Below are 15,473 nucleotides of genomic sequence, written 5' to 3'. Positions count from 1 at the left end.
AAAGTTTTTAACTAACTTTTCAGATGGTTGAGCTGCTTAGGACGCAGAATGGACCCTTTGTGCTTCCTGTCCCAGTTAGGAATTAATTTTTAATTATATCAGCTGAACATTTTTATTATGAATACTTGTATTAGTCTGAGGCCCCTGACTATTCTTTTGACAATGAATGGCACTGGTTTGTGTAATATTGTCTGTCCTGTGGCATTCTATGGTATTGGTTCTGCCTTCGTTATCTGAGTATGTTAAACAAGTGTTTGTGGAAAACCTGGTGTAACTTTGATTAAAACTTGATGTGAGTTTACTTTTCTCAATCATTTAGGCATATTTCAGGAGTACTAAAGTACCACTTCCTCAGGATCTTACACCCTGCATGCTCAGGGCAGAGCTTGACCCGTGTTCTGCTTCACCATATACTCCAGAGCAAGCAATTAATCCAAAAGTACCACCAGTTTCTTGCTCGGTGCTTTGGTTTGCTTGTTAAAGGTTTTCACTCGCATTAAGAACATTTTGCATCTCTGGAAAGAGGGCTGGGCGGCTTGAGTGATAGCCCTGATAAACTAAGAATGTTACTCCCAGAGCTGAAAAATGGTAAGTATTGCCATTGAAGTAGTCTTTGACATGGAAATGCGTAGAGTGTACTTTTTAGATTTGGGCAAATAGCTCAGCAAAACGAAATCTCCACACAGGCCTATGTGCTTGGTACAGAAAGAACTCCTATTGATTGCACAGAGAGTTTATCTGGCAGAATCTGGCCCTAAGCATTTTTTTGTCTCCAGTCCAACCAAGTCGAAGTCAAAGAGCTGCTGACAATAGGAAGTCTTTTTGGTGTGTTATACATGAAAAAGTACTATGACTCAATTAAAACAAACAACAAGGTCATTGTCTGGGATCCGTCACCAAAGCGGCACTTACTGTATGTGTAGGTGGAAATTGCAGCATATATTTTGAAATGCAGTTTATTAAAGTTGCTTCCTCTTTACGTAGTTTTGACATGCTATCAATTAGGTAGTTTTGACATGCTATCGGTTTAGACTCAGCCATTGCAGACAACTGGAAAAAGCAGCATGTTATCATTTTGTAGTACTACTCATATTTCCCACCAAAGCTAGCAAAGCAAGTAGATACCTCTCTGGCTGGCAGTGTGGCGGGGCGATGCGGCGCGCCCAAAGCAGGAGCACAGGGAGCCCACGGCCGGGTCCCCGTGGGGACTCCTGACTCATGCTCTGTTTCCTCCAGGCCACATTTCCTCGCGAGCCTCAGCCCCAAGAAGATGAATTTGTTTGAAAATACAGTAAACACACGGACTTTTAAAAATAACTGTTTGGATGCAAATGGTTTGTTTTTCATGGCTTTCCAGTTCCTTAACGTGGGATTTATGTTTAAGCAACAGCATCGTTTGTTTGTATTTCTTACTTCAGAATGATGGTGTTTCGTAGTATGAAAATCTCCTCTACAGTCAATGGAACAAAAAGTAACCCCTTGTGTTTGGAAAAGTGGCAACATGTGATACTTTTTTGCCATACTCCCAAAGAGCCAGCATTCAAAGTAGGTATTCCAACCAAAAAATGTTGACAGGTTTTTTTTTGCTGTGTGGGGTTTTTTGGGTTTTTTAATTTTATGTTGCAGGAAAAACCAATGGCTGTAAAGCCTAGCAGGTGTCCTGAAATGCCTCAAATACTGGGAGAAGTTAGTAGCAGAGGTATTATCATTGTGTGTTACATTGGAACCGACCAAGAGCCTACATTTACCAAAATGCTGGACGTGTTGCTAACTGAAAACATGTAACAAGATCATTACCAAAACCAAATGTTAGGGTAGTTCAGACATTATTTCACTGCCTGTACAATGTGTGTGAGAATGCACAGATAAGGATGGAACATCAACCTCTTGGGAATTAGGAGTTGCTAATTCCAGCCCTTATCATTTTATTTCACCCTTAGTCTAATCTCTTTTCCAGACTCGATGCCTTGTCCCTGGGTCCACTTTCAGTCCTCTCCTGGTTAGGTGATGAAGTGAAGCAGGTTCGTTATCTGCGCTCTGTCGTTCCAGCGCGGGCAGTGCCAGGAGCTCTGAGGGGCTCCTGGACCTGCTCTGAAGAGGAAATGTTCAGCTGCTGAGATCAAAGGACGCATACAAGAAACACAGTTTCCAAAGGATTATAAATTAGCCAGCTGTGGGCAGCTGTTCATGCTGCAATAAAAAGTGTGTCCCTGATATACAGGCCAAATTTTGGGGCATGGGGGTCTGGAAAGTTTAAAATTAAAACTTGTAGTCTTTTTTAGTGCGCAGTCCAATGTCCTTCCTCTAAGGAAGAGGTTCTAGAAATGGTTGGAACAATTGCTGGCTAGATCTTAATTTAAATTTTGTTTTAAAGTAGGCAGGTTTTTCCTTATGATCATTTCAGGGGCCCCACCCCACCCACAAATACAATTTTGGCAAAGTTATAATCAACAGAAGCTATGACTGCTGATGGTAGTACCAAGCCATTTTAGTGCCAGGCTGTGCCTGCCATCCCTGTCTAGAGGAGTCTGTGGCCCTAAGCCACGGTGACTTTTAAATTGGGTATTTAAGAATACATCACTGTGAACCTGACTGCGGAAATCCCTTATCCCTGTTTATTTAGCTGTCTCAGCATGTCGTTCCCATTCAGGCAAAATAAGAACGCAAAATCCTTTCGGTGCAGCCTCAGGCCCTGTGCTGAGAAGCACTTCAGCTTAACGTCAGCTCCTGGCCCAAGATGGCCGAGGCCACACAGCACAGAACCACCTGAAAAGCAGCTTTATGGTATTTATGCGGAGTAACACATGTTTACAACCGAGGACTGTGGGCTGTGGTGTTCAGGGTGTGCAGTGCCGTGTCCTGTGTAAAGCAAAACCCACCGGTGCGCAGCCCCCGCGCACACGGCCCCCAGCGCTCAGGCTCTGCCGCGTCCCCGCTACCGTGTCACAAGCTCGTTGTGTGTTAACTATGTGCTGTGCTCTGCTCCTTTAATGAAGATGAATATGTAATAAATCGGGTATGGGAACCAACCCAGAGACCTACTTGCAGCACTGTTCCCAAAAGGCATTTCATAATTTAGCCTAACACATGCAGTATGTTTAAAACAGCCGGGAAGGTGGGTTTTCCCTGGCCAGCACTTTCTCCTTTTGATAGACCTCTGATGTGAAAGACCAAGCAGTCCCAGCCTGAGTTGTCTCTTGAGGACATCTCAGCCTTGACCCTTCCCGGCATACTCAGCTGGGCTGCGGTTGTGGCCCTGCAGCCAAGGGGATTTCCCCTTCATGCCAAGGGGAAAGCTCCTACCCTTTTGGGGGAGGGGGTCAGAGCCATGTCCATCGCGTCTGGGACTTGCTTGGACTCTGTGCCACTCTCAGGAGGTGGTGGTGCTGATCCGGTGTCTGAGGAGGGTTGATGCGATGTCGGGGAAACATGGTTAAACGTCAGCTGACTGACCATTTAAGCATCTTTTCTAGTCAGCTTAAGAAATCTCACCAACTTTTTATGCTACCTAGTTGTAAATGTCACTATTCTGGCAATGTTGTCTCTCTCCTCCTGCTACGTTCCTCCTCCTTTTTCCCTCTGGTGTGTTACTCACAACCAAACCAATAAATTCTGGATGGCCGGCACCCAGGGGCCCCGGTTCTGGTGTGCGGCTGTGGTCGTTCCCCTGAAACAAGTGACGGATGACAGCGATTGCTTCAATGCGTGGCAAGGTGATTGAGTAACCACTGCTGGAAGAATAAAATAGCAGACTTGTCTTCTGGTGAATATCACCTGTAGCTTGGGAAACACAGCCCTGGCAAGTCCTGGACTCCCGGCTGTAGCACGTGGAGCAGCGCTGATGCCGCTTCTGTCGCATGAGGGCCAGCAAAGAGTGGGGACAGGCCCTGAGGCTTTGCTGGGCAAGGAGGCCATAGCTGGGGCACGGGCTGGCTGGCGTCAAAGGGTGATATCGAGCGTTGCCCGTGGAAGGGCGCAGACCAGTCGGCAGCTTTCCCGACGGCATGGCGCAGGTGACCCAGCAGCCATCTTGCAATGGCGGGGGGCTGTGGTGGGAGCTGCTGGGGGTCTGCCTCGGTGAGGAACGCGTGCTGGCGGACCTGCCGCGGGCGAGATAAGGGCAGGGCCTTCCAGTTCTTTCTTTCCGTTTCACTCGGCCTGTGCTTTTCTTAATCGCAGTGTCTCTACAAACTGTGCCTCGAAAGCCGAGGTGGGGCAGAGCAGGAGCGGCGCGGTGGCTGTCACCGGTAACCGTGCTCTCCAGCAGCATACCCTCTAACTGCTGATGGTGTCATAAAATGAAGTTACTCTGTGAAAATCTGCTTAAAAATAGCAACCGTCACCTAGGAATAGCCGGGGCCCGGCAGCTGCTGGAGGCCAAAAGCGGTTTTGTTCGGGGTTGTACCGGAGGGGCACTTCTCTGAGCATTAACGTGTTTTGTCTTCGCAAAGCGTCTCTCGAGGCGCAAGACGAACGCGGCTCGGCGGGGGGTGTATCACACACATCTCAGACAGGCCGAGTGTGTAAACTTTTACGTCCCCAAGCGTTTGCTCGTCCAGCGCGGTGGGCCCCGTCTCTGACTGGGGTCCCTCGTGCGCTGCTGCAGCGCGGGTCACGGGCGTCCCGCGGACACGGAGCCGCGGGGAGCAGCCCACGGCGCCCACTCGCGAAGCGTTAAGCTGAGGCCAGGGCCTGTCGCCGGGGCTTTGCTGGCCGCGCCGCGACAGCCAGCACCGGCGAAGAGCCCCGGCAGCGAGCAGCGCCAGCCTGGGCGCGCTGCGCCGTGGCTGCGGAGGGCCGGCCCGTTGGGTCGCTGTCGCTGGCAGAGGTGGGGTAGCCACAGCTGCAGCCGGAAACCGTGCCTGTCAGCGTCTCGGTGCACCGCTGTTCGCGCGGAGGCCCTGCTGACACGGCGCTGGTGGCGGAGGTTCGGCCGCTGCCCGGCAGCCCCGGCTGTGCCGCTCGGCCCCGGGGGCAGCGGGGCGGCAAAGGCGGTCCCTGCTCGGGACCCCCCGGGCCGCCGGCCCGAGCACCCTCGGAGCCTCCAGCGGGCAGGAAGTTAATTAATTTCCTTGATGTCCTGCAGTGCACGTCACGCGGATTGCCCGATTTGTAAAACGTACTCTTTTTTAGCCGCACTGGCAAGAGCTGTCATTACTTCCGAACTGTCCCCGCCGCTTTCCTTTATTCCCTCTGAGGAAGGCCAGTTGCTGAGAAGCTGCTTCGCTCCACGGTGCAGCCATTTCACGATCATCTTTTGATTCAATCTCTCAATTTGTTAAGTCTAATTTGTTTCCCATACTTTTCTCTCTCACTTGGATCTATTTATTCTCCTTAGCTCTTTTAGGTCACGTTAAGTTGTCACGTCTCGCTCCTAGTCGCCCGTGCATTAGCTGATTTCTGTAGTTAGCTTCTGCTGGAGCAAATGTCTGATATTTTGCTGGAAGCTGTTCCTGTTGACATCAGCTAAGAGTCTGAATATTCTTTTTAATTTCTTTTCCACATCTCTGTTTCCAGCCTAAGCCATACCTCTTTGTTTATTATCTTCAAGTCTTTGCAGGTTCCTTTGGGATACTTATTTGATCTTCCTTTTCCTATGCAGGGAAAATTGGGTATTCTTTGCACACCTTCCTTGTACATGGATTCCAGTATTTCATCTTACTATCACGTATTCATTTTCACTCATCAACTCTTCTGTATTTCCTCGAAATTTAAAAATAATAATAAAAAAACCCTACTACTTTCTCTCCCCTCATTTTTTTGGGCTTTTTTGTTTGTCTGGTTTTTATTTAATCTGGCAAACCCTCAGCGCTTTTCTGCAGCACTGCTTAACAGCTAGTACAACTTTTTTTAAACCAAGTTCCTTTTTTATTTCCTTCTGGTAGCTGAATACCAGATGATTTATCTCATGTACAGTTTTCTTTTCTCTAGAGACTGAGGATTATTAGAAATGCAAGACAGAAAAAAGAGAACGAGTTCTGATTCTAATTGAAAACATTATCCGGTATTTACAATTCAATATTTCCTAAAGTAGATTAGAATCATATTTAACATGTCAGACTCCACATTTCAGCTACAATGTATTGTGCCATTAAATAGCATTGTGAATGCTGGTGAACTGAGATTAGTAATGCCGTCTCAGTTTTCACCAGCTGAAATGTTGAACTCCTTTTCTCCTACGTCCTTGTTTTAAGAAGAGACAAGAATCTACAGTAGATGGTGTGCTGTCTCAGAGATCGCTCCGATCTGGGCTGCCGTGTGACTTTTCGGCATCCCTGCTTTGATTTGCTTAAACTCGTGAGTGACTGAATGCCTTTACCGTGTACAGACCTGGCTTGTGCGTGGTTATAAGTGAATCGGGCAGTGGTGCGGCTCTGGGTGTAGCAGCGGGGAAGAGCCGGACCCCGGCCATGGTCGGGCGGGGGGTTCAGGGTTGCTGTGGCTTTTCTGAGGCCTCAGAGCCACTGCTCAGAGGGATCCTTTCGGTCGCTGGACAGGCCAGAACGGAAAAGAAGCTAGAGGGAGGAGGGGGACATGTACAAAGTGATTTTGTGTCGTTCTGTTCTGCGTGCAGATACCAGCAGCGCTGGTGAGCCTGGGCTTCTCTGCACGTCTTTCCAGCATTTTCTCTTTATTGCTAGTGCAGCAAGGGGAGAAACAATGGGGTTTCTTCAGAGGATGTTGGAAAACAGCGGTTATCCCACTTCTTCACATCCAATCTCCATTTGAAGCTTCTTGTGAATGTCTTTTTTCCTGGAGTTAAAAAACATTGTCTGTCATTAGACATTGTTGGTTTATTTGTGATTATTATGTGCAGTACCATTGCCATCATTGGGTAACATTTATCTTCTTTTTTAACAATAAAGAAAAACATAAGTAGCAGACAGATTTTGACCTCTGGTGTGTTGGACTGCAAACCTTCCACCCTTACCGATGGGTTTGCGAGCATGGCTCAGGGAGGCTTTCTGCAGGCAGGTCTGCCTCCGCCTGGCCCATCAGCCAGGCTGACGGTATGTGCGCTCCGCTGCCGAGGAGTCACGCTACCAAACAGCAGCCTCTAAAGGGAACAAGGGGTCAGAGCAGCATGTATGTGCGGTGCCAGAAACTATCTGCCTTCCTCTAAATTCCCCACACATCACTTAAAAGAAATGAAGCAAATATATAATACAACAAAGGCCCCTAAAAATACAGTGTGAAACCTATCAAATGCAACAGCCGAATTAATTTTTGGTCAAAAGCTGTCCCTGCACCGTAATTTGCAAGATAGTTTCCAGTCCCATCTGCTGTCAGGCATTGCCCCTGTTTCAGCACTGCCGACTCTCCTAACGCCGTGGCTCAGATCTGCAGAGCTGCTCAGACCTCTAAGCAGCGAGGACGGGGTCTCCGTGTGTTTTGGTGCACATGAGCACTCGTGTCTTCTCAAGAGGCTCCACGGTAGGAAACATGACTGGGTCTTATCTGACGCTTGAATTGTCTATAGTTTTGGAAAAACCTTACAAATAGGACCCCTAGAAGCTGCGGCTTCAGAAGATGAAAAAGAACCCAAAAGCCATTATTAAAGGGCAAAAAAGAAAAGAAAATGTCAAACCGTCGTGATTCCAAAGCAATCTGTTGATACGTATTCTTGGGTGCACCGATGGCATTCCAATCAGCTAGCTGGCTCCAAACCTGAGCCGATGGTGCTGTATGTTACAAAGCTTTGAGCAGGACTGTTGCACGGCAACTGGTTAGCTCACGTTTGTATCAGTATATTCCTTTAAGTATTTTCTATGGTTTTCAATGCTTGATAGAAAAATTATTTTTTAAAGCGTAGCAGCAGCTATTGCCAGTCACCTACATTTTATGTGGAAATAAAAAAGAGGAGGGTAATTCCTTGCCAACGGCAGTGAAGTGCGTGCAGGTACGGAAGAGAGATCAGTGCGTGATGTTCTTCAGCTCAGGCCCCGCTGGGAGCTGCCAGCGGAGGGTTTCCTCGCCCGGGTTCAGCTGAAGGAGGGCTGGGCATGTACTTAAAGCTGCATGGGAGACCTCTAATTTATGAGATCCATTTCTTCCGCCAGCATTTTTAAAAGAAAAGTGAAAAGCAACACAGGTTTGTCCCAGCAGCTACCTGAGCTGTTCTCTGCTGTAGAGGTGTATCTTCCCCGGTGTGTTTGCTGAGTATTTGCAAGACAGGCACGTAAAAATCAGAATTGCGGCTCCTGGCTGCGTGCAATTTGGTAATGAACGCTGCATTCCTTCCCCACCGCTGCAGCAATCCAGGCCCGTTGGCATGGACGCTGCCGAGCCTCTGACCTGGCTGTGTGATGTCAGGCTTGTGTTGTCATTGTTTTCACTGATAACCTCTTAATTTGCAAGTGCTGCAGAGGACAGCCTGCCTTCCTCTTGGGGATCGCCAGCCATGCGAGAGGTGTGTGTGATTTCGTCTGATGCTGTAGCATGTATCCCAGGGACAGCTTTCAGAAGGACAAGAGGCCGAGAGAGACATTTTCCTGCCTGGCCAAGCAGTGCTTAAAGCAACACAGAAGGTTGCAAGAGGCAAGGGGAGCAGGGAGCAAGGGTTAAGAAGAAGAAGTTTTTGTGCTACCCACTCAAAAAGCTGCGAAGTCCCAGCCCAGCTACTAACCCAGGTTCATTTATAGAAGTCAGCTTGTGCCTTCGGGGACGGTGGTACCTCCCGAGGCTCGTCTGGGCACAGGCACAGCAGTCCCCGAGAAGGTGTCAAACTGAGCGTCTTTCCATGTGAGTACGGCCAGTGTAGTGAGAGTCAGTTATAAATTCTTGGGATGGCCGTACATGTGCGACAAATTGCAGCCATTAGGGCCCGAATCCTTCCCTGCCGGATCCCCAGCTCTGAATGAACCGAATCCCTTAAGTCCCTGGGCAGTGCATCAGCACGCGCGCGTGCTTATCGTTCAGCCTGCGCACAGCTGCGTGGCACCAAACCCCCACTAATGGGTCCCAGTGCACAGCTGAGTCAGGATTATAGACTCTTCAAATATTACTGAGGTATGAAGTGATTGTGGTGAGCATTTGCAGTAGGAGTTAAAGGACAAATTTTGTAAATTGCCCTCGGGAGTATTTTTGTTCTATTCCCATGCAAATTTATCTTTCCATCGTAACTTACTGGGGAGTTTCGGTACTGGTTTGATATCAGGGATTCAGTTACACAATGTGCTGTAGGATTTAAATCAGTTGCTTTGCCTGTACATGCTCATGTGTTAGCTGATTTTTCAGAGGAGGTGATGATGTAAGCCTAGACATCTGAGGTGAAGATAAAGCCCTTGATCTGCCTGTAGTTTTGGTTAGCTAAAGCACTTTAGCAACTTGCACTCAAAACATAGTAGATTTAAAACTCCAGTGAGTATGCACACAAATATTCCAAAGCAATCCTGAAACCACTATGAATAAAATGGAAGTGAATGAACCACGATAGCTAAAAGAGCCTGTCAAATTTGAGCGCAGGATGAGCATTTTAGCCAGTCCTTTGAGGTCAAGACTAATGTGTATAAAGCTGGATGTCTCAAGTATCTACAGAATGGGCTGATTTTCAGTGATTCAGAAGGCCTCGCTGCCCCATCAGAAGAGGCTGGAGTCCATGCAGAAAGGGGATTAGCCTGTCTGCACGGGCGGCACCCCAGTCCTGCTCCCTCTTCCTCAGAGGAGCTGCAGGGGGCCAGCACAGGCACCCCTCTTCCGAGGCGGGGTGTCAGAGGGACCGCCTGGGCGGTAGCTGGGAACTTTTATGCCACATCTTGGGCTTCTCGTTTCCAGATCTGATTTTTTCAAACCTCACAGAAGCACTTTCTTGCACAGACTGAGGGGTGTGGGCTGCAGGAGGCTGAGCGCTGGCCTTGTTCTTTTGCAGGACAATGATTCCAGTGACCGAGTTTCGCCAGTTCTCGGAGCAGCAGCCGGCGTTCAGGGTGCTGAAGCCCTGGTGGGATGTGTTCACAGACTATCTCTCCGTCGCCATGCTGATGATCGGTGTGTTTGGGTGCACGCTACAGGTAAATCAAGTGGGACCGAGGGAGGCGGGTGCTGAAAGAACACCACAAACAAGGAAGGTCCTTGGAAGGATGATGTCATGTCTTGTTTTATCTCTTGGGCTCACCGTGAACAAAGCAAAAATTTGCTGGTCCCAGGATTAAAGCTGTTTAGGTAGCAACATCAAATAACACAGACCAGACTTCTACCAGTTGTAAATCAGCAGACTTGCGCTAGAGTCGATGGAGCGGTGCCAGCTAAGATAAGAGCTGTTGGTTTGGCTTGTGCCTGGGTGCCTGTTTTCACCACAGTTTGGCATAACAAAACAGATGGTTGACTTCTTATTTGTTACCATATTTCTGTTTAGAAGTTTGAAAAATGTAATTTTGTAATTTCTGTTTTTCTTTATTTGGCAAATGCTAATATTCTTTCTGTCTTTATGCTTCGAAGAGATTTGAAATGAATGTGCTTATTTTATTAACACTGCCCACAACTAATATTATGCCTCTTGATTGACATTACTGTCAATCACTGTTAGTTACATTTTGCTAAAGAGCCAAAAGCTGAAAAGAAATGGAAAGTACTGTTTGGGATGCACTCCACAAAAATAGAAAGTTATAGTACTAGTTCAAACACGGATCTCACGTTTCATGGCCTGACTTAGAAATGGAGCTAAAAGGACACACTGACAGAGCTCTTATTTCAGAGGAATTTGTTCACTTACGTGGCCCAAGATTTCACATACCGTGTCCCAGATTTCACGTGAAATCAACTGTAGTTTTGCCTGCATTCTCCGTTTTCAAGTATTTTCAGTTGAAAAGATACGATGTCCATGTTTAAAAATCTCTTTATATAGGGCTGCTTTGCATTAGTATCTGTTTGCTTAAGCACATTTTTTTAAGTTTACCTGCTTGATTGGATGAAGCACACTGGAAAATAACGTATGGAAACACTGCAAATAACAGGCAATTTTTTGTTTTCCAACTTATTACCAGAGGCATGAATCCAGGGTGTAAGTAACGATGTATATCAGAATAGCATTTGCAGACAAACATTAACTGCAGGAGTTTTTGATGCGTCAACAGTTACGGGCCCTGATATTGTTCAAAACACATGTGGTCTCATCTCAGCATCTCCCAGGGTGGATCATCAAGGAGGATCTGATTTTAGTAGCTCTTCTTGCATACCCTATATTTAATGTTTTCAACAACCGTGATGTCAAAGGATACATCTACACTACACACACGTTCTTAGTTTGGGCTAATCCCAGTTAGTAATTCAGGGCAAGTAACAGAGCTCCTTGGTTTATCACATGGATTAGCATTTTAAATTCAGACCTATAGGAAGCCTTGCACTGGACTCTGTTATCCCAAGTTAAACCAAAGGTGATTGGTCCCTAAAGGCGCTCTGACCTCAGTTTGCCCACATGGGTGGCCAGCCCAAATTAAGAAAGTTGCTTTTTTTTCTTGCATTATGGACAGACTCAAGGACAGGAGGACAGAGCTACTTTTTTTCCCCCCAAGGTGTGTGGTATGAGGTCTCTATGTATATGTATGAGAAACTGAATAAAAATTACGTCCATGCGCGCGAGCGCGCACACACACACACGCTGTCAATTCTCCAATATCCCTATCCTTCCTCATTAAGACTGAAGATTAATAACGTCCCAGCATAGATATGCCCACGTTAGCTCTTTGTCAGCCATTTTTGGTGTGATAAGGCATCATCACAGTGTGAGCGTACAGCCACATGAATGCAGTTATGCTGCTTTCAAGCCGAAACTGTCTCTGAATACACCTGGCAAGAACAGTTTGTCTCAGGAGAGCAATGCAGGAGATCCCTGGTCTTTTCTGGAAGCATTCCTCATGCTTTTCTTTTTTCTGGATTATCTCAATGCCCTCTTATTCACATTATGGAAAGCTAACCATAGATGAAAAGGGGTGACCTAGTTTTTGAAATATAGAACAAGTGTCTCATTGGGAATAATAATAATAATAATAATAATAATAATAATAATAATAGCAGCACAGCCTGTGGGGTTGAGCGCCAGGCTGTGGAGAGGAATGCCTAGAAGCTGGAGGAACTCCAAGGACAGCTACCCATTGGTACTGCCACCATTGTTTGTACATCAGTTTAAAAGATATCTTTTTGTGTGTTTCAGGTCATGCAAGACAAGATAATATGCCTTCCAAAGCGCATACAGCCTTGCCAGAACCAATCTAATAGTTCAAATGTGTTTAACACAATCCCAGATACAACACCCCTTCCTCCACCGAAGCCATCCACCCCTCCAGCTACGGTTGAAATGAAAGGACTGAAGACTGATTTGGACCTTCAGCAATACAGCTTTATAAATCAAGTGTGCTATGAACGTGCTCTGCACTGGTATGCCAAGTACTTCCCTTACCTTGTCCTTATACACACACTAGTCTTCATGCTGTGTAGTAACTTTTGGTTCAAATTCCCTGGATCGAGCTCCAAAATTGAACATTTCATTTCAATACTCGGGAAATGTTTCGATTCTCCCTGGACAACAAGAGCCTTATCCGAAGTGTCAGGAGAAGACTCTGAAGAGAAAGATAACAGGAAGAACAACATAAACAAGTCTAATACTATCCAGCAAAGCACTGAAGGCACTTTGGTCAAGACGCAGTCTTTAAAATCAATCCCTGAGAAGTTGGTTGTGGATAAGGGAACGCCTGGGGCATTAGATAAAAAAGAAGGTGAACAGGCCAAAGCACTGTTTGAAAAGGTGAAGAAATTTAGACTGCATGTTGAGGAGGGTGATATACTCTATGTCATGTACGTTCGCCAGACTGTACTTAAGGTAATTAAATTCCTTATTATTATTGCATACAACACAGCACTTGTCTCAGAAGTTAATTTTACGGTAGTCTGTAACGTTGATATTGAAGACATGACAGGATATAAGAACTTTTGCTGTAATCACACGATGGCACATCTGTTCTCTAAACTTTCTTACTGCTACCTGTGCTTTGTAAGCATCTATGGCCTCACATGCCTTTATACATTATACTGGTTGTTCTACCGTTCACTGAAAGAATATTCTTTTGAATACGTTCGGCAAGAGACGGGAATTGATGATATCCCAGATGTCAAGAATGACTTTGCTTTTATGCTCCACATGATCGATCAGTATGATCCTCTCTATTCCAAGCGGTTTGCTGTCTTCCTGTCTGAAGTCAGTGAAAACAAGCTGAAACAGCTGAACCTAAACAACGAGTGGACTGCAGATAAATTGCGACAGAGACTACAGACGAACTCCCATAGCCATTTGGAGCTACAGCTTTTCATGCTGTCCGGACTTCCAGACACAGTTTTTGAAATTACTGAACTGCAGTCGTTAAAACTTGAAATAATTAACAACGTAATGATACCAGCAACCATTGCACAGTTGGACAATCTCCAGGAGCTCTCATTGCACCAGTGCTCTGTGAAGATCCACAGTGCTGCCTTGGCATTTCTGAAGGAGAATCTCAAGATCTTGAGTGTCAAGTTTGATGACATCAGAGAACTTCCACACTGGATGTATGGCCTCAGGAATTTGGAAGAGCTCTATTTAATTGGCTCCCTAAGTCACGATATTTCCAAAAACATTACACTGGAGTCTTTTCGGGAACTTAAGAGCCTTAAAGTTCTTTACATAAAAAGTAATTTGTCCAAAATTCCACAATCTGCAGTCGATGTATCAAGTCACCTGCAAAAATTGTGCATCCATAATGATGGCACTAAGTTAGTGATGCTCAACAACCTGAAGAAGATGGTCAACCTGACACAGCTGGAATTGGTTCATTGTGATTTAGAGCGCATACCTCATGCAGTCTTCAGCCTTCTCAGTCTTCAGGAGTTGGACCTAAAGGAAAACAACCTCAAATCCATTGAAGAAATAGTAAGTTTTCAACATCTGCGAAAACTGACTATCCTAAAGCTGTGGTACAACAGTATAACGTACATCCCAGAGCATATAAAGAAACTCACGAGTCTCGAGCGGCTTTCCTTCAGCCATAACAAAATAGAGGTTCTTCCATCTCACCTATTCCTATGCAACAAAATCAGATATTTGGATTTGTCTTACAATGACATTCGCTTTATCCCACCTGAAATAGGAGTTCTGCAGAGTTTACAATACTTTTCCATTACTTGCAACAAAGTGGAGAGTGTGCCAGATGAACTGTACTTTTGCAAAAAACTTAAGACCCTGAAAATTGGGAAAAATAACTTGTCAATCCTTTCACCTAAAATTGGTAATTTGGTATTCCTCTCCTACTTGGATATTAAAGGCAATCACTTTGAAATCCTCCCACCTGAGCTCGGTGAATGTAGAGCTCTGAAGCGGACTGGTTTCACTGTAGAGGACACCTTGTTTGAAACGTTGCCTTCTGATGTCAGGGAACAAATGAAAGCTGAATAACTAACTCCCTCTCGCTCAGTTTTACAGAAATAATGCTTCTACCAAATACGCTGTAGAAAGTGCATACTCCAAATATGCATTTAGTTTGTCATTATTTTTTTCTTTTTCAAACAAATCCTTTCTGTACAAATAAATTTGGAGTAAGGAGTACATATATTTTTAAATAAAATTTTCTTGTATTTTTTCACTGTTTTAAGATATTTTTTAAGTTTGTTTTGCCCTGAGAACAAGGATGTCTGTAACTTAATTTTTACTGATAAAAGTAAATGGTTTTATCTGCTGATTTTTTTTTTTTCCTTTGCCTAATCCCTACAGGGGAACTGTGTTTAAGATCTATGCTTTGGGTTGCATAATTTGTAATAGATGATTATATTGTCTTCCTGGTTATTGTTAAGCCCTTAGGACGTGGTCTTCAATGGGTGGTGCTGCAGGTGTTGAATGCCTTGTTTCCTCTTTTCTTCAGTGGCAGTTGAAGGTGTTCAACATCTAACAAGGTCAAATCTGGGTTGACCATCCTTTTTTATTTATGACATGGTTTTCTCAGATGGTCAAAGCAAATAGAAAAGGTTCTTTGTGTATTTTAATGGGTCTGAGGGAGCACGCAAAACTCCTTCAGGGCCTTTTGGCAAGTTTTAGGCTAGCGCTCCGTTCACACACTGCGCCGAGCAGGAGGCACTGACTGCGATTTCCTCTCTGGTGCAGGAAGAGTAAGGTCACAGTTCACAGAGGAGTCAGGACCAAAGTTGAGGATTTTCCAAACGGTGCAAAGGGATGCGGCAGCCCATTTCCTGCTAACTTGAATGGAAGGGGTGCAACGAACTCACTGCGTTGGAATCGTCAACCCAGCGAGATGAAACACTATCTTGAAAAATCCCCATCCTCCACTAAACACCCCGTCCTGCAAGGCAGAAAGTGCCCTCTGCCCCCTCAGTTCAATTCCCCACCGGGGTGCTTGGCACCTTGCAGGAATGGGATCCAGAAAAAGTGCAATCATGTTTAGTTTGTAAACCTTCTGACAAGGAAATACCATGTAATACGCTCCTTAATTGGGCTT

General features: G+C 45.7%; 1 protein-coding gene across 1 annotated transcript; it reads left to right on the top strand.

Annotated features, from left to right (window-relative positions):
* The first annotated feature begins 9,613 nt into the window (after positions 1-9,613).
* Positions 9,614-15,240, top strand: LRRC8C (leucine rich repeat containing 8 VRAC subunit C). The gene is made up of 2 exons (XM_082002620.1): positions 9,614-10,010; positions 12,149-15,240. Exons 1-2 carry the CDS (start codon positions 9,873-9,875, stop codon positions 14,417-14,419), a joined length of 2,409 nt encoding a protein of 802 aa, XP_081858746.1. The 5' UTR covers positions 9,614-9,872; the 3' UTR covers positions 14,420-15,240.
* The last annotated feature ends 233 nt before the right edge of the window (positions 15,241-15,473 follow it).

Source organism: Phaethon aethereus (genome assembly GCF_964289735.1).
Source record: "Phaethon aethereus genome assembly, chromosome: 8".
Taxonomy (NCBI): Eukaryota; Metazoa; Chordata; class Aves; order Phaethontiformes; family Phaethontidae; genus Phaethon; species Phaethon aethereus.
Note: the sequence above shows the minus strand (reverse complement) of the source record. Positions and strands in the feature narration are given on the sequence as shown.